The sequence below is a fragment of the Trachemys scripta genome, chromosome 8 (genome assembly GCF_013100865.1).
Source record: "Trachemys scripta elegans isolate TJP31775 chromosome 8, CAS_Tse_1.0, whole genome shotgun sequence".
NCBI lineage: Eukaryota > Metazoa > Chordata > Testudines > Emydidae > Trachemys > Trachemys scripta.
The window spans coordinates 63980800-63995376 of NC_048305.1; the positions used below are offsets into that span (position 1 = coordinate 63980800).

Here is a 14577-nt window from a genome sequence, read left to right on the forward strand (position 1 = left end):
CCCCCCCCCCCCCGTTCCCATCCCCTGACTGTCCCCCAAGAGCCTCTGCCTCCTCCAACCGCTCCCTGCCCCTTATCCAACCCCTCTCTCAAACCCAGCCTGGACCCCTTACCATGCTGCTGTGTAAGGATGCCGCGTGGCCTCTGGGGCTCACAGCCCCACCCCCTAACCATGCTACTCAAAGTGGCAGGAGCTGCAGAGCTGCCCAGAGCGCTGGCGCCAGCAGCGTGGCACACTGGGGCTCTGTGAGGGGGGGGAGGGGCGGAAGCGGGGGAGGGGCCAGGGGAGCCTCTCCAACTGGGAGCTCAGCCGGGCAGGAGGGTCCCACGGGCCAGATGTGGCCCACGGATCGGAGTTTGCCCACCCACCCCCCCTTTAGTAACCAGTTCTACACCAGCTTCTAAATTTAACAACCAGTTCTTGCGAACTGGTGCGAACCGGCTTCAGCTCACCACTGCACACCACCCCCTGGTATGGGGTATGCCAGGTATAGTTCTGCTGCCCTCGGTTCACACAACAAGGAGGATAACCCTTTATTACTGCTTCCCCAAAACAAGGAGACTGGGGATCCAGCACCAGCCACAAGTGATCATTTGGGCAAGCAATCCCATCATGCTGAGTACCTAGGCAGGGAAGGTGTGTCCATGCAAACGAGATCAGCTTCTGAAGTCTTTTTCCACAGCTCACCACTAGATGTCAGGGGAGAGCTTATTCAGACTCTGCTTACACGTATATTTGTTCAAATTGCTGTAAAAGCTTATTTTTCTTGCTGAGGGTCTTTAGAAAGCTTCTGACTGTGTGACTGCTTCAGGATTTTTGGTTAATTGGTTGTTTTTTGTTTGTTTTGAGTAGTTTTAGTTTTTAAAAGCTCCCAACTAGGACTCAGGAGGTCTTCATTCAGTTCCTGGTTCTAATGCACAAACTCCCTTTATAGTCTTGGGCAAGTCTTTTTAACTCTGTGTCTCAGCTTCCCATCTGTAAAATGAGGATAATAGTATTCCCTATTTGATAGTGGGGTTGTGAGGATAAATCCATTAATAGTTGTGAGGCACTTTCATATTATAGTGACAGGGGCCATATCAAGTTCCTACATGGACAGATGTATTTTCATCAAAGTTCTGTTGAAGGAAGCAGACACACCACTGCATGAGGTGTCCAGAAGAAGAGGAACAGCTGCAATTATTGGTCTCAGACAGAGGCACAAACTAAATTTCATTAGTAACTGAACTCCTAGTGTATTTAGGGCTGGTGTTTATTTAATTTTCTGATAGATTTTTAACAGTGCTCATGTTGCAAGTTTCATTGCCGACCAACAACTTAGTGCATGTGTTTAGGTTCTGGTTGCAACCTTGATTTAAAATTAGGTATCCATATAAAGAGAAACAAAGGACTTAACTAAAAAAGGTGGCTTGTGGGGGGGTTACACTCATTTTAATCTTGTGTGTGTGTGTCTTTTCAGAAATGCCATGTACAGATGTTCCAAATATTATCAATGCTCAGACTGAAGGCAGAGTGAAGAAAAGTTATGAGCCTGGTGAAACAGTACGTTATCAATGCCATCCTGGTTTTACCATCAGTGGATCATCAGATGTTACGTGTAAAGCAGGAAAGTGGTCCACACAACCTGTATGTGAAGGTACAGTGAGTAATTTGATCTAACTTTATAGAATCTAGTTACTCATTTCTTATTATTATTATGGACACTCAGGGACCACCTGGATGGGTCAGACAGATAGAATAGACTACAGAATGCTGATGCAGAAACAATAAGTAGACAAATCATGCACTGATAATTTCAAATACAGAGGGGATTGGGAGGAATCAGTGTTTGCCAAAAGGGGGGGGAAATAGTAGAACAATAAATCTTTTTTCCAAGCTGCTAAAAATATTAATTTAAAATACATTTAAAAAATATAAAATGTGTGCTCACTCTCTGCCCTTTTAATATATTACAATTCACAGGATGTACTTGTCAGTATACAGAGCTCAGTTCAGCAGTCTTTTCTCTCCTTTAAGTCATTACGTCAATGAGTGTTTTGTCTGGAAATCAGAGCCATCTTCGCATCCAACTCCGGGTCCTGCTACTCAAGCACTCAGGGATTTAAAGGCATTGCTGATGGAGAAAGACAGACTGCTTATTACAGCATCAAGAGCCATGTTATCAGCCCTGACTGTGTCAATTCTGAAGAAGGTGGTAAGGGAGAAGACGGCCACTGTGAGCAGTGCCAGATCCCGTAGATCAGAGTTTTCAGATCTGTCTGATTCTGACAGGGCCTCTATGGCTCTGGCTCTGAAATACAGGCCAGTTCTAATTTCAACTTCAAGGACCAAGTGAGCAGATCTGAGTATTTCACCAGATGTTGTGCCATCCAGGTTTTCCACTCTGGCTTTGACACCTGCTCCAATTTCAGGTCCTTCTTTGGATCCAAAGAGGACTTTTACTTCAGTGGCTGATGTACAATCATTCAGCTATAAACACTCTTCAGATCTTAGGCTAGGTCTACACTACCCGCCTGAATCGGCGGGTAGAAATCGACCTCTCGGGGATCGACGCTCTTACTCCACCAGCGGAGGTGGGAGTAAGCGCCGTCGACAGGAAGCCGCAGAGGTCGATTTTGCTGCTGTCCTCACAGCGGGGTAAGTCGGCTGCGATACGTCGAATTCAGCTACGCTATTCACGTAGCTGAATTTGCGTATCTTAAATCAACTCCCCCCTGTAGTGTAGATGTAGCCTAAGTGAGAAACAAAGGGTCTTGAGAAAGGCACTCTTCACCAATTCCAAGGTTTGGGTCATCTTCATCTAAAAAAGAAAGGCAGAGATTATTAGTTTCTCTCTTGATCCATCTCTACCTCCTTCTCCTCCTCAGCCTCCTACATGGTATCCACAAACAGCTCTCTCCATTTATTTCTCTCCACCCTCCAGGTCCATTGCTGTCTCCATTACACTCCATCACACATCCAAAATCAATTCCATTATTTATATGAAGATAGAGGAAGAATAAAGAGAACTGTTTCTTCCCAGTTTGTGCCTCCTCCTGAGGATATGTTCTGAATATAAGTTGCTGTGGATACTGGCAGCTCTAGGCTCTATGGCCTTATTGAGTGCTGATGCTGTAACTTTATAGCTGTTCTCCATATGGATGGAGATATGATGATTCATCTATACAGGATCTGGCTGCAGAGAATCCTTGCCTCTAGTTACAATGGATCTATCTGCATCTCAGACAGATACTCTGTCTCCTGCCTGATACTCTGTCTGAAGAAGATGAGGAGATAACTCCTCTTTTTAAATAAAAACATGCTGACACAGACTACTCTTCTGATTTGTCGCTAGATGAGAAAAATATCGGGGAGAATTCTACCTCTTCCCCTTCTCATGGCAGCGGAGTTTCATGACCAGATGGATCACATGATGTCCATGTTGAACTTATATTCCATAGCCATGGAAGAAACCTACCCTCTAGTGTTTGGAGGAAGCTCTTGGTGCCACCTCCAAGAGTAGGATGTCACTACCAATTCTTAATGTTTTGCTGCAGCCTGCTAAGATTATTTGTTCCACTTACATAAGAACATAAGAATGGCCGTACCAGGTCAGACTAAAGGTCCATCTAGCCCAGTATCCTATCTACCGACAGTGGCCAATGCCAGGTGCCCCAGAGGGGAGTGAACCTAACAGGCAATGATCAAGTGATCTCTCTCCTGCCATCCATCTCCACCCTCTGACAAACAGAGGCTAGGGACACCATTCCTTACCCATCCTGGCTAATAGCCATTTATGGACTTAACCACCATGAATTTATCCAGTTCTCTTTTAAACGCTGTTATAGTCTTTGCCTTCACAACCTCCTCAGGTAATGAGTTCCACAAGTTGACTGTGCACTGCGTGAAGAAGAATTTCCTTGTATTTGTTTTAAACCTGCTGCCTTTTAATTTCATTTGGGGACCCCTAGTTCTTGTATTATGGGAATAAGTAAATAACTTTTCCTTATCTACTTTCTCCACATCACTCATGATTTTATATACATCTATCATATCCCCCCTTAGTCTCCTCTTTTCCAAGCTGAAGAGTCCTAGCCTCTTTACTCTCTCCTCATATGGGACCAGTTCCAAACCCCTAATCATTTTAGTTGCCCTTTTCTGAACCTTTTCTAGTGCCAGTATATCTTTTTTGAGATGAGGAGACCACATCTGTATTCAGTATTCGAGATGTGGGTGTACCATCGATTTATATAAGGGCAATAATATATTCTCAGTCTTATTCTCCATCCCCTTTTTAATGATTCCTAACATCCTGTTTGCTTTTTTGACCGTCTCTACACACTGTGTGGACATCTTCAGAGAACTATCCACGATGACTCCAAGATCTTTTTCCTGACTTATTGTAGCTAAATTAGCCCCCATCATATTGTATGTATACTTGGGGTTATTTTTTCCAATTGTGACAGACCCAGACGAGTGGGGTACAGGAGTCTGGTAGAGGGCAAATATACTGGTCACTGGATGAGTAGTTTTCTATTCCCTGAGTGACCAGAGAAGGGGCTGCACTAGAGTAATCAGGAACCTGCTAGAACCAGTTAAGGCAGGCAGGCTAATTAGGACACCTGGAGCCAATTAAGAAGAAGCTGCTAGAATCAATTAAGGCAGGCTAATCAGGGCACCTGGGTTTTAAAAAGGCGCTCACTTCAGTTTGTGGTGAGAGTGTGAGGAGCTGGGAGCAAGAGGTGCAAGGAGCTGAGAGGGAGAGGGAGAGGGTGTGCTGCTGGAGGACTGAGGAGCACAAGCATTATCAGACACCAGGAGGAAGGTCCTGTGGTGAGAATAAGGAAGGTGTTTGGAGGAGGCCATGGGGAAGTAGCCCAGGGAGTTGTAGCTGTCATGCAGCTGTTACAGGAGGCACTATAGACAGCTGCAGTCCACAGGGCCCTGGGCTGGAACCCGGAGTAGAGGGTGGGCCCGGGTTCCCCCCCAAACCTCCCAATTGACCTGGACTGTGGGTTCTTCCAGAGGGAAAGGTCTCTGGGCTGTTCCCTAACCCACATGATGAATCTCTGAGGCAAGAAAATCCACCAATAAGCGCAGGACCCACCAAGATAGAGGAGGAACTTTGTCACACAATGTGCATTACTTTACATTTATCCACATTCAATTTCATTTGCCATTTTGTTGCCCAATCACTTAGTTTTGTGAGATCTTTTTGAAGTTCTTCACAGTCTGCTTTGGTCTTAACTATCTTGAGCAGTTTAGTATCATCTGCAAACTTTGCCACCTCACTTCTGCCCCTTGCCAGCTTATTTCTAAGAAGAAAGTCAAATTGTATAAGATAATCAGGATGAGGTGTTTTCATATTTTCACACACATCATGTATCTAATTCCCTGGTGGTGGCTACTACCATTAGCAGTTTGAGGTCTGGACTAGCATATTTCACTCCTGATGACTGGGGGGAAAATATTGATTCATTGGGGAGAAAGGTGTTTTCTTCTTCCTTTCTTAGTATTAGGGTGGAAAGCTATCAAGAAGTTATGGCCTGCTATCAATTCCACCTATGGGAAAAGATAGCATTGTTTCTGCAGGATTTGCCAGATGATAAACAGAATTTGCCAAATGAAATCCTAATAGAGGATCGAAATGTAGCAAAGCCCATACTCAGGGCCTTCTTTAATGCTTCAGACTCTTCTGCCAGAGCATTGGCTTCTGAAGTTACTCTGAGGACACATGCTTAGGTTTGCTTTTTTACTCTGGCTCTCAATACTAGAATAAAGGTAGAGGAACTCCCCTTCGAAAGAGATGGTCCTTTAAGTAAAAAGACGGATGAGTTGCAGGGAAACCTGAAGGAGCCATGAATGACAGCCTGCTCTTTGTGTTTGATTTATTCTATTAAGAGTATATTTTCTACCCCTTCTTTCCATAATCAGAGACATTATTATCCACAATCTTCTTTGGCTTATTTCTCATCAAATCAAAGATGTCAGCAACGACACCAGCGGACTACATTTTTCCAGAGGTAACACAAGAAGAGGTCTTTCAAATTGAGGCCTAAATCAAAATAATCTGCTTTCTCCCTGTCATCTTCGTTGAACACCAGGTTTCCGCTTTGATGTGATGATCAAGAGTAGCAAATGAAATTGCAATGACTCATCCCTTCCTCTTATGGAGAAAGGCTAACCCATCTTATCAGCAAATGAAGGCTTAATACATTAAATAAATGGGTCAAAGAAATTAGAGAGAAGGGCTATGCCATTCAGTTAGAGAAACTAACCCCTTCAAGTCCCCCTATCATCCCTTTCCAGGGAACTTTTTCACAAGGCTCTGCTACTTTCAGAAGTGTAGAAATTACTGCTTATATGTGCTGCCAATAAGGTATCTGAACAGCAGAGGGACCAGGGGTTTTATTAAAGATACTTTCACATGCAGAAAAAAGACTGGGAGGTTTCATCCAATTTTAGATTTCAGAAATCTGAACAAGTACATTTGGATGTTTTGGTTCCATATGTTAACTCTGGCTTCCATAATGCCTTCGCTTTCAGCTATGGATTGGTTTGCAACTCGATTTAAAGGACAAATATTTTCATATTTCTATCTGACAGAGCAATTGAAAGTATTTTCATTTCTTGGTGTCAGGATGCCATTTCCCATACAAGGTGTTTGCATTTGGCCAATCCACAGCACCAAGAGTATTTATCAAAGGTCTCTCTGTGGTAGCATCACATTTGAGAAAACAGGATATTTTTTGTTTACATATTTGGATGATTAGCTGTTGAAACGTGGGGCTACATCTGAATGTCAAAAAGTCAAATCTCTACCTAACTCACATAATTTTATTCATGTGCTCCTTAGTGCACACAGCAGCAGTGAAAAATCTTCTTACCAGAGAACAGATTTTTTTTTAAATAGCACAATATATTTTAAACATAAAATATGTCAAACTTAGAAAATAATTTTATTCCTGGGTCTCATGGTCATGACTACTTGTATGACTCCATTTGTGCATCTTAAAATAAGGCCAATGCAGCATTGGATGTCTCAAGTATACAGGCCAAATCTGAACAGTGTTCTAACACTAGTCAGCCTGCCTTCTGGACTTGTGGTGGTGGTCAGTCAGAGCAGTTATCCTCTTAGGAGTCCAGTTCAATTCCCCCTTCACCATCAGTGAGAGAAAATTGAACCCTTGGCTGAGTATTTTTTTTATTTTTGATATCTTAAGGCAGCATTCATTATTGTCATGTCACCAGCCAGAAGGGTGAGTGAATTAAATGCCTTGATGGCTGATTCCCCCTTTAAGTCTTTTCATAAAGATACGGTGATTCGTAGACTTGATCCCAGGTTTTTGTCAAAATGACTTTCTGAATTTCACATAAATCAGACAATTAATTTCCTGACATTTTTCCCGGGCCACATACAAAGAAGGGGAAATCTGTTTTATGTACTTTGGATTCAAGAAGAGCTCTTGCATATTCTTTAAATAGAACAAAAAAGGTTTTGAAAATAATCTAGGTTATTCGTGTTTTATGTTAAAAGTTTCATGCATCAGACTTTGTCTCTCTAGACTATTTCTAGAATGATTAAATAATGAATTGTTGAATGTTACATGTTAACAAATTCTTGTACCTCGGATACTTTGATCTCATTCCACCAGAGCTGTGGTAGAGCCTTTTGCTTGCCTTAAGCAAGTCCCTTTTCTTTCAATTGGCAAAGTTGCAACGTGGACTTCTGTGCACACTTTTACTAATTATTATGTTCTCAATTAGGCTTCTAGGGCAGATACTAGATTTGGTAGAGCAGTGCTCTGTGATGTCCTCCAGTTTATTTTCCTCATTGGTTTTCAAACTACTCATAAGTGGGGATATGCAGAGCCACTGGAAGAAGAAATGAAGGTTATTTACTTGTAAAACAGAGTTTTTTAAAATGGCTATTCATATTCACACATCGCATCCACTTTCCCCTCTTTCTCAGGGTCCTTTTGCGCTGTATCTCTGGGTTGGCAGTGAAAGGAACTGAGGTGATAGAGTGTGCCCATGACCCATTATATTGCTTCATCCTCAGAATGTTCAGAGACAGAGAGGAAAGGGATAGAAGAAGTGTGCATAAACGCTTTAACAGATGCTGCTTGGAGAAGGTTCAACCATTAAGCATAATTAGGCAGCACAATACCCCACATGTGCAAATCTCAAAGAGCTTCAATTACAAGTAAATAACCTCCTGTAACTATGCTGGTTCTGGTGGGACCCAACTGAGAGTGCCAATTCAGGACAAATTGCTTAAAACAGAGCAGTAACAGCCCAAGGCTGGGGTTTTTCCACCTATAAGGCAAACCAAACCAGCCAGACAAAGAGGACTTTGGTCTCACCCCACGGGCTAACCACAAGTCACACAAACAATTCCCTTAGACACTCCAGTTTCCCAGTATCACCACCAGTGCCACTCGTTATGGGGACAAATGGTTATGAAAACCAATACCCCAGTAAAAGAAAAAAGGTTCTCTCAATCCCAAAGGACCAAGCCCCAGAGCCAGATCAATATACAAATTAGATCTTACCCACAAATCATGCTGTTGCCAATCCTTTAGAATCTAAAATCTAAAGGTTTATTCATAAAAGGAAAAAGATATAGATGAGAGCTAGAATTGGTTAAATGGAATCAATTACATACAGTAATGGCAAAGTTCTTGGTTCAGGCTTGTAGTAGTGATGGAATAAACTGCAGGTTCAAATCAAGTCTCTGGAGTACATCCACAGCTGGGATGGGTCATCAGTCCTTTGTGTAGAGCTCCCATTTGTAGCAAAGTCCTTCCAGAGGTAAGAAGCAGGATTGAAGACAAGATGGAGATGAGGCATCAGCCTTTTATAGTCTTTTCCAGGTGTAAGAACACCTCTTTGTCCTTACTGTGGAAAATTACAGCAAAATGGAGTCTGGAGTCACATAGGCAAGTCCCTGCATATTTTGCAGAGTTACAAGGAGTATCTGCCTTCTCTCAATGGGTCAATTGTATAGCTGATGGTCCTTAATGGGCCATCAAGCAGGCTACTCAGAGCTGACACCAACTTGTCTGGGGTGTCATCCAAAAGCATAGCAGAAATTTGAAATACAGACAGTATAGAGCCAATATTAATAACTTCAACTACAAAAATGATACACATATACAGATAGCATAACCATAACCAGCAAACCATAACCTTGTCTTAGACACCCTATTTGACTCCCTTCATACAAGATTTGGTGCCACTACAGGACTTTGGTTGCAACAATGATCTATACGGTCCCATTTCATGTCAATAACAGCACACCTCCATTTATGTAAGTGCACTTTTTGATGGAACATAACATATTTCATGAAAATAAGATACTACATTAATAGAGTTTCACTACTAGTATGTTTATTTGTCTCTCTCCCTTTTCAGATGCAACATGTAGCGCTCCACCTGAAGTTACCAATGCTGATATTGTAAATAATAGGGAGGGAAGGTATCTGCCTGGTGATAGAGTGCAATATAAATGTCAGGAAGGATTTGAAAGTATGGAATTAAATTATGTAATTTGCGAAGATGGAGAATGGTCCCAACCACCAATTTGCAAAGGTAGGTTTTTGTATTTTAATTAAAACAAGTAAGACCAGGTGCACTTTGGTGAGCTGGGAGCATACAATCATAGGACTGGAAAAGAACTTGAGAAGTCGTCTAGTCCATCCCTCTGCATTGAGGCAGGATTAAGTATACCTAGATAATCCCTGACAGGTAACCTGTTTTTAAAACCTCCAATGATGGGGATTATACAGCATCCCAAAGTAACCTGTTTTGGGACTTAACTTTCTAACTATATAGACAGTAGTTAGGGTGGAACATTTACCTTTCTTGTTTTACATATGACATTCCTATTAATACTTCCCAGAATGACATTTGCCCTTTCCACAACAGCATCACACTTTTGACTCATTCAATTTGTGATCCACTATAGTCCCTGCGTCTTGAAGTGCTTGCACCTGTCCATTCCACTTTGGTTGTGTGTGCACTAGTTCATCGAAGCCAGAGAACATATTCCTATAGTGGTACTTGTCGAGGTGGTACATGCACTTTTCCTGCACACTCATGCTTCTAGCTAAGGGCATAAATGGTCAAAACTGCCCTAACTCTCTCAGTTCCTCCTTGCCACCCATAGATGGACAGTGTGAGCATCTCACATCTTTCCCATTAGAAATCTTTTTAGCATTCTTTTATTGTAAATGGTTTAGTATCGCTGTAGTTTAGATAGTGGTACTCATTTTCAAATATTTTCTTGTTTTTAGCTTGTTCTTCTTCAAGTTTTATTTTTCAATACCAGGGCATGTCTTAATCCTTGGGATTTAAGTGCTGTTTGATTGTGGCAAATTTATGACAGTCACAGATTCTCACTCCCACTGCTTGAAGTGGGAAGGACACATTATGCATAAGTACCCTATTTGTAGGGGGTTTAAAACCCAGTCAAAGAAATTGAAGGCAGTTTTACTTTGAGATGTCCTGGTGGAAGCAGCTTTGTGTCCCCATTTGGAACCCAGCCACTTGGTCATACAGGGATTCAGATTCAACTCTCTAAGCACACCGCCAGACTCCGTGGCCTCCCCATGTCAAAAAGAGTCAGAAAGAAGATATCATTCTCTAACATGCAATGAGCAGAAGTCATCCATCAGCTCAGCCTCTTCAACCAGAAAAAGTCATCATAGTCTTCATTGTCGTCTTCTTCAAAGAAGACCACTAGTGAGATTAGAGCTAAACCAGGTCCTGTGAGGCTCTTCCCCATATTCCCACATTCAATCAATGCAGAGTTGTCGACTCCAACACCAAGACCATCAACAGCATAGACTTTATGGCCGAGACCTTCAACAGCATAGTCTTCTGCTGCAATGCATGTTACTGTTTTGGTATCTACAACACCTGAGGTGTATGCATCAGCCAGTGATACTTTATGCCTGTTGGTGCTGGATTACTATTAGTGCAGAACAATGTCCAGGCTCTGCCTATTCCTCTAAGCATGGTACTGGCATCCTCCTTGGCACTGACATATTCAGTGTCATTGGGAACTGAGCCTTTGTAAGTAGTGCCAGAGTCTTGAAGCTCTATTGTCCAGCAGGTCCCTTTATCAAGAAAGCCCCAGATGCTTCCTCTGGTACTCTCCATCTTACGTTAGTTTAGGTCCCACAACCCATCTGCTCCACACAGTACCTTGCCAGCTTGGCATTCCAATGCTGGCTCTTCTTCAGACTAGAAGTGGGATCCTAAATATTGGGATCTCATTACAGGAGATCTTAAGCATCTCCTTATTCCTCATTGTGCAGGTCATTGTGCATAACTTTTACAGGAGCAGACTGAGACATAGCTTCCTTTGGAGTTGAGCATGGTACTGCATGAAGTACAGCAGTGGACTTTCTGGAATCCGAGGGGTTTCTCTAGACTCCAGGTCATCTTCTCATAGTCAGCATTCTGCTAGGTCTCAATCAAAGTGCCATTCTCTAACTGTTACCATTCTGTGTACCCAGCAGCTGAAGGAGATTATCCCTCCAGTTTCTGACCCTCCTGTTATAGATGTTCAACAGACAGTAGAGCAGATTGACACTAATCCTTTCACTCAACACTTCTTCATTATTTACAGATGAGGCTCCTGTTTCAGAATCATCTTCCCCCGACCTAGACAATTATAAAATGTACCAGGAATTTATGAAAAGGGTAACCACCTCTCTAGGAATACAGACTGAGTTGGTTCAGGATAATCCTCACAAACTGGTGGTGGTTCTTCGAATACTGTCCCTATAAGTGCTCCACTGTAGGTGCATCTGTGCTTCTGCACCTCTAATGGGAGATTGTTGGTAGCAGTGTCCCTTGAGCCCACACATATTCTCTTCCTCCCTCATGGTCTGCCTCAAGGCAATCTAGCACTGCAGGAGTGAACCCCCCTCAGTTCCTTCTCAACCTCCTTTGTCCTCAAATGGAGCAAGCAGTTGTCCCTTCCTTATCTGTATCATTAGCATAAGTAGTGGTTGTTTTTGTTTGTTTTGCTCTCCTTAATAGTTAGTGTTTCTTTTTTATCCCATTGGGATAAAAAAAAAGAAAAAGAATTTGTTTGTTTCCTTTCCTGTCGGGGGTGATCCTTCCCCTCCCACAGAGTGTTTAGAAGACACTCTTTTAAAAAAAAATCACTTTAAAAAAAAAAAGAGGAGAAGAAGAGTATCTGGTGCCAGGGAGAGTCCCAGCGATCCCATACAACCAGCTAAAGCTGTGGTATTGCAGGAACTGGGAACTGAAGTTAAAACTCCTCCTTATGGAGAAGACACTTCAGTCTCCAGGGGACTCCGGTGCCAACCCCAGATCATCCCCGAGCCTTTAACTTTAAAGGGGACAGAGTCATGTAAAAAACCAGCAGACTCCCCCTGTAAAGGCTCATAAAAAGGACTCTGAGTGGTTGGCCAGCCAGAGGGGTTCCCCAGTGCAACCACTTTGATACCCACGGCACCGGTAGCTCTGGAGCACGGTACCCAGAAGGGGGCCTCCACTAAAAACTCCCATCTAGGGAGTGCTCTACACCCTCTCAACCATTGGTACTGACAACATACCACTGACAATCCTCTCCGGTACCAAGTGAGCCCACGGTATCACATGAGCTCCGGTACCCTGGAGACCTGACAACTGGGGGAGAACAGCAATCCCCATTACTTGATACCAGGGCCCTGGTACCAAGCACATCCCAGTGCCCGGAATCGCTCTGGGTTCCGGGCCATGTATCACCAATACCCCACTCAGTGCCACTCTTACCCAGTGACAAGTCTGACAGTGACAAGGAGGAGATCATTTCCCTGGCTCCTCATCTTGGCCTGCTGTCACAATACAAGGGGACTTCTCAACTCCATTGATCTGACCCACAATTGTGGTACATGGCCCCTGGGGCAACCCCACTTCCCCCATGCCCTTCCCCCTCTCCAAGGCCATATTGGGATCTTTAGGTGATGTAGATATCCCACACGTCACAGCTGTCCAGTATCTCTCACAATCTCCTACAGCCTGGTTGTCCAGAGCTCCTGAGCCAGGGGAGGAAGAAGCTTTTGCAGAACAGGAAGAAAGGTTCGAAGGGGACGCTACTCCTCCAGCAAACTTCTCCTCATCTCCACCAGATGGGGCTGTATGACCCCCGCCCCCCATCAGTAGGTGATGATTTTTAAAACTTTCTGGATCATACCAAGAGGGTGGCAGATGAGATGCACATTCCCCTACAGGAGGTGGCAGATACACATCACGAGCTGGTGCATATTCTGCACACCTTCTCCTCATCCAGAATTGCCCTCCCAATTAATGAGCCGATTCTAGGTCCTGCCAAAGTTGTCTGGCAGACACCAGCCTCCATTTCAACAACCAGCATGAGAGCTGACAAAAAATACTACAACACTCCCAAAGAGGCATACTGCCCTGTTTCAACATCCGCAACCCAACTCCATCTAATGGATGCAGTTAAAGCACGAGGCATGCAACATCATGCCAAATCAACCCCATCTGATCGGGATTGGAAGGATTGCATATTTGTCGGTGACATTACAGTTTAGAGCCGTGAATTACCAAGCTGTCATGGCCAAATATGATTTTATTAATTATGGGAAACTCACTGCGTTTCTGGAACATTTACCTGAGATGCGAAAGGAGCACTTTCAGGCCATTGTCAGAGAGGGTCAGTTAATAGCCAGAATGGTGCTACAGATGGCACTGGACGTAGCTGATATAGTGGCTCGCTTAGTCTCCATGACAGTGGTAATGATGCAGGCTTCTTAGCTACAACTTTCTGTGTTGCCCAAAGAAGATCTCCAGTTTGAAGGGCCCAAGCTCTTCACAGAGAAGATAGATTCCTCTCTACATACCTTGAAGGATTCCAGGTCACATTACACTCCCCAGAAATCTACACTGCAGAACCGAAGAGAAGATATAGCTCTCAGTCACAGCACAGATCACAACCTCCTCAAAACCAGCCATCTCAGTACAGTTACAAGCTGCAACATAAGAGGACCAGAGCTCAGAAACGGAATCAGTCAGCACCCCAATCCGTGACCTCTCAAACCACCTCTTCTAAGCACTTTTGACGGGTTAGTTGAGGGCCTGAACAATTATACCTTGCAACATCAGCAGCCATCTACACATCTATTACGCCCCTTCACCTGGCCCTCTTTCACAGCCGTTGGGAGAATATCACCTCTGACAGATGGGTCCTGGAGATTATTTTGAAGGGTTACGCCATTCAATTCACATCCCTTCCCCAACCTTCCTTCCCCATCCTTCTTTAGGGACCCTTTTCACGAGAAGCTACTTCATCAGAAAGTAGATAATTTGTTATGCCTCGGGCCCATAGAACCAGTCCTGGCACAACTTAGGAGCAAGGCGTTTTACTCCCATTATTTCCTGATCCCCAAGGTGAAGGGAGTTGGAGGCCCATTCTAGATCTAAGGGTATTAAACAAATATGGGAAGGCACAGAAGTTTAAGGTGGTCATGTTAGCAGCCATCATTCCAGCTCTAGAACAAAGAGATTGATTTCTGGCCCTTGCCCTACACAACGCCTACTTCCATATCTCAATAT

The 14577-nt window shown here is 43.6% G+C and overlaps 1 protein-coding gene across 2 annotated transcripts in view; it reads left to right on the forward strand.

Moving 5' to 3' along the window:
- Nucleotides 1–14577, forward strand: part of CFH (complement factor H) — a 104058-nt gene that overhangs the window by 75766 nt on the left and 13715 nt on the right. For both annotated transcript variants that reach the window (XM_034779201.1, XM_034779200.1), the window contains 2 exons: nucleotides 1460–1636; nucleotides 9397–9573. In XM_034779201.1, the coding sequence (XP_034635092.1) occupies nucleotides 1460–1636; nucleotides 9397–9573 (354 nt within the window). The remainder of the gene's footprint in view (nucleotides 1–1459; nucleotides 1637–9396; nucleotides 9574–14577) is intronic.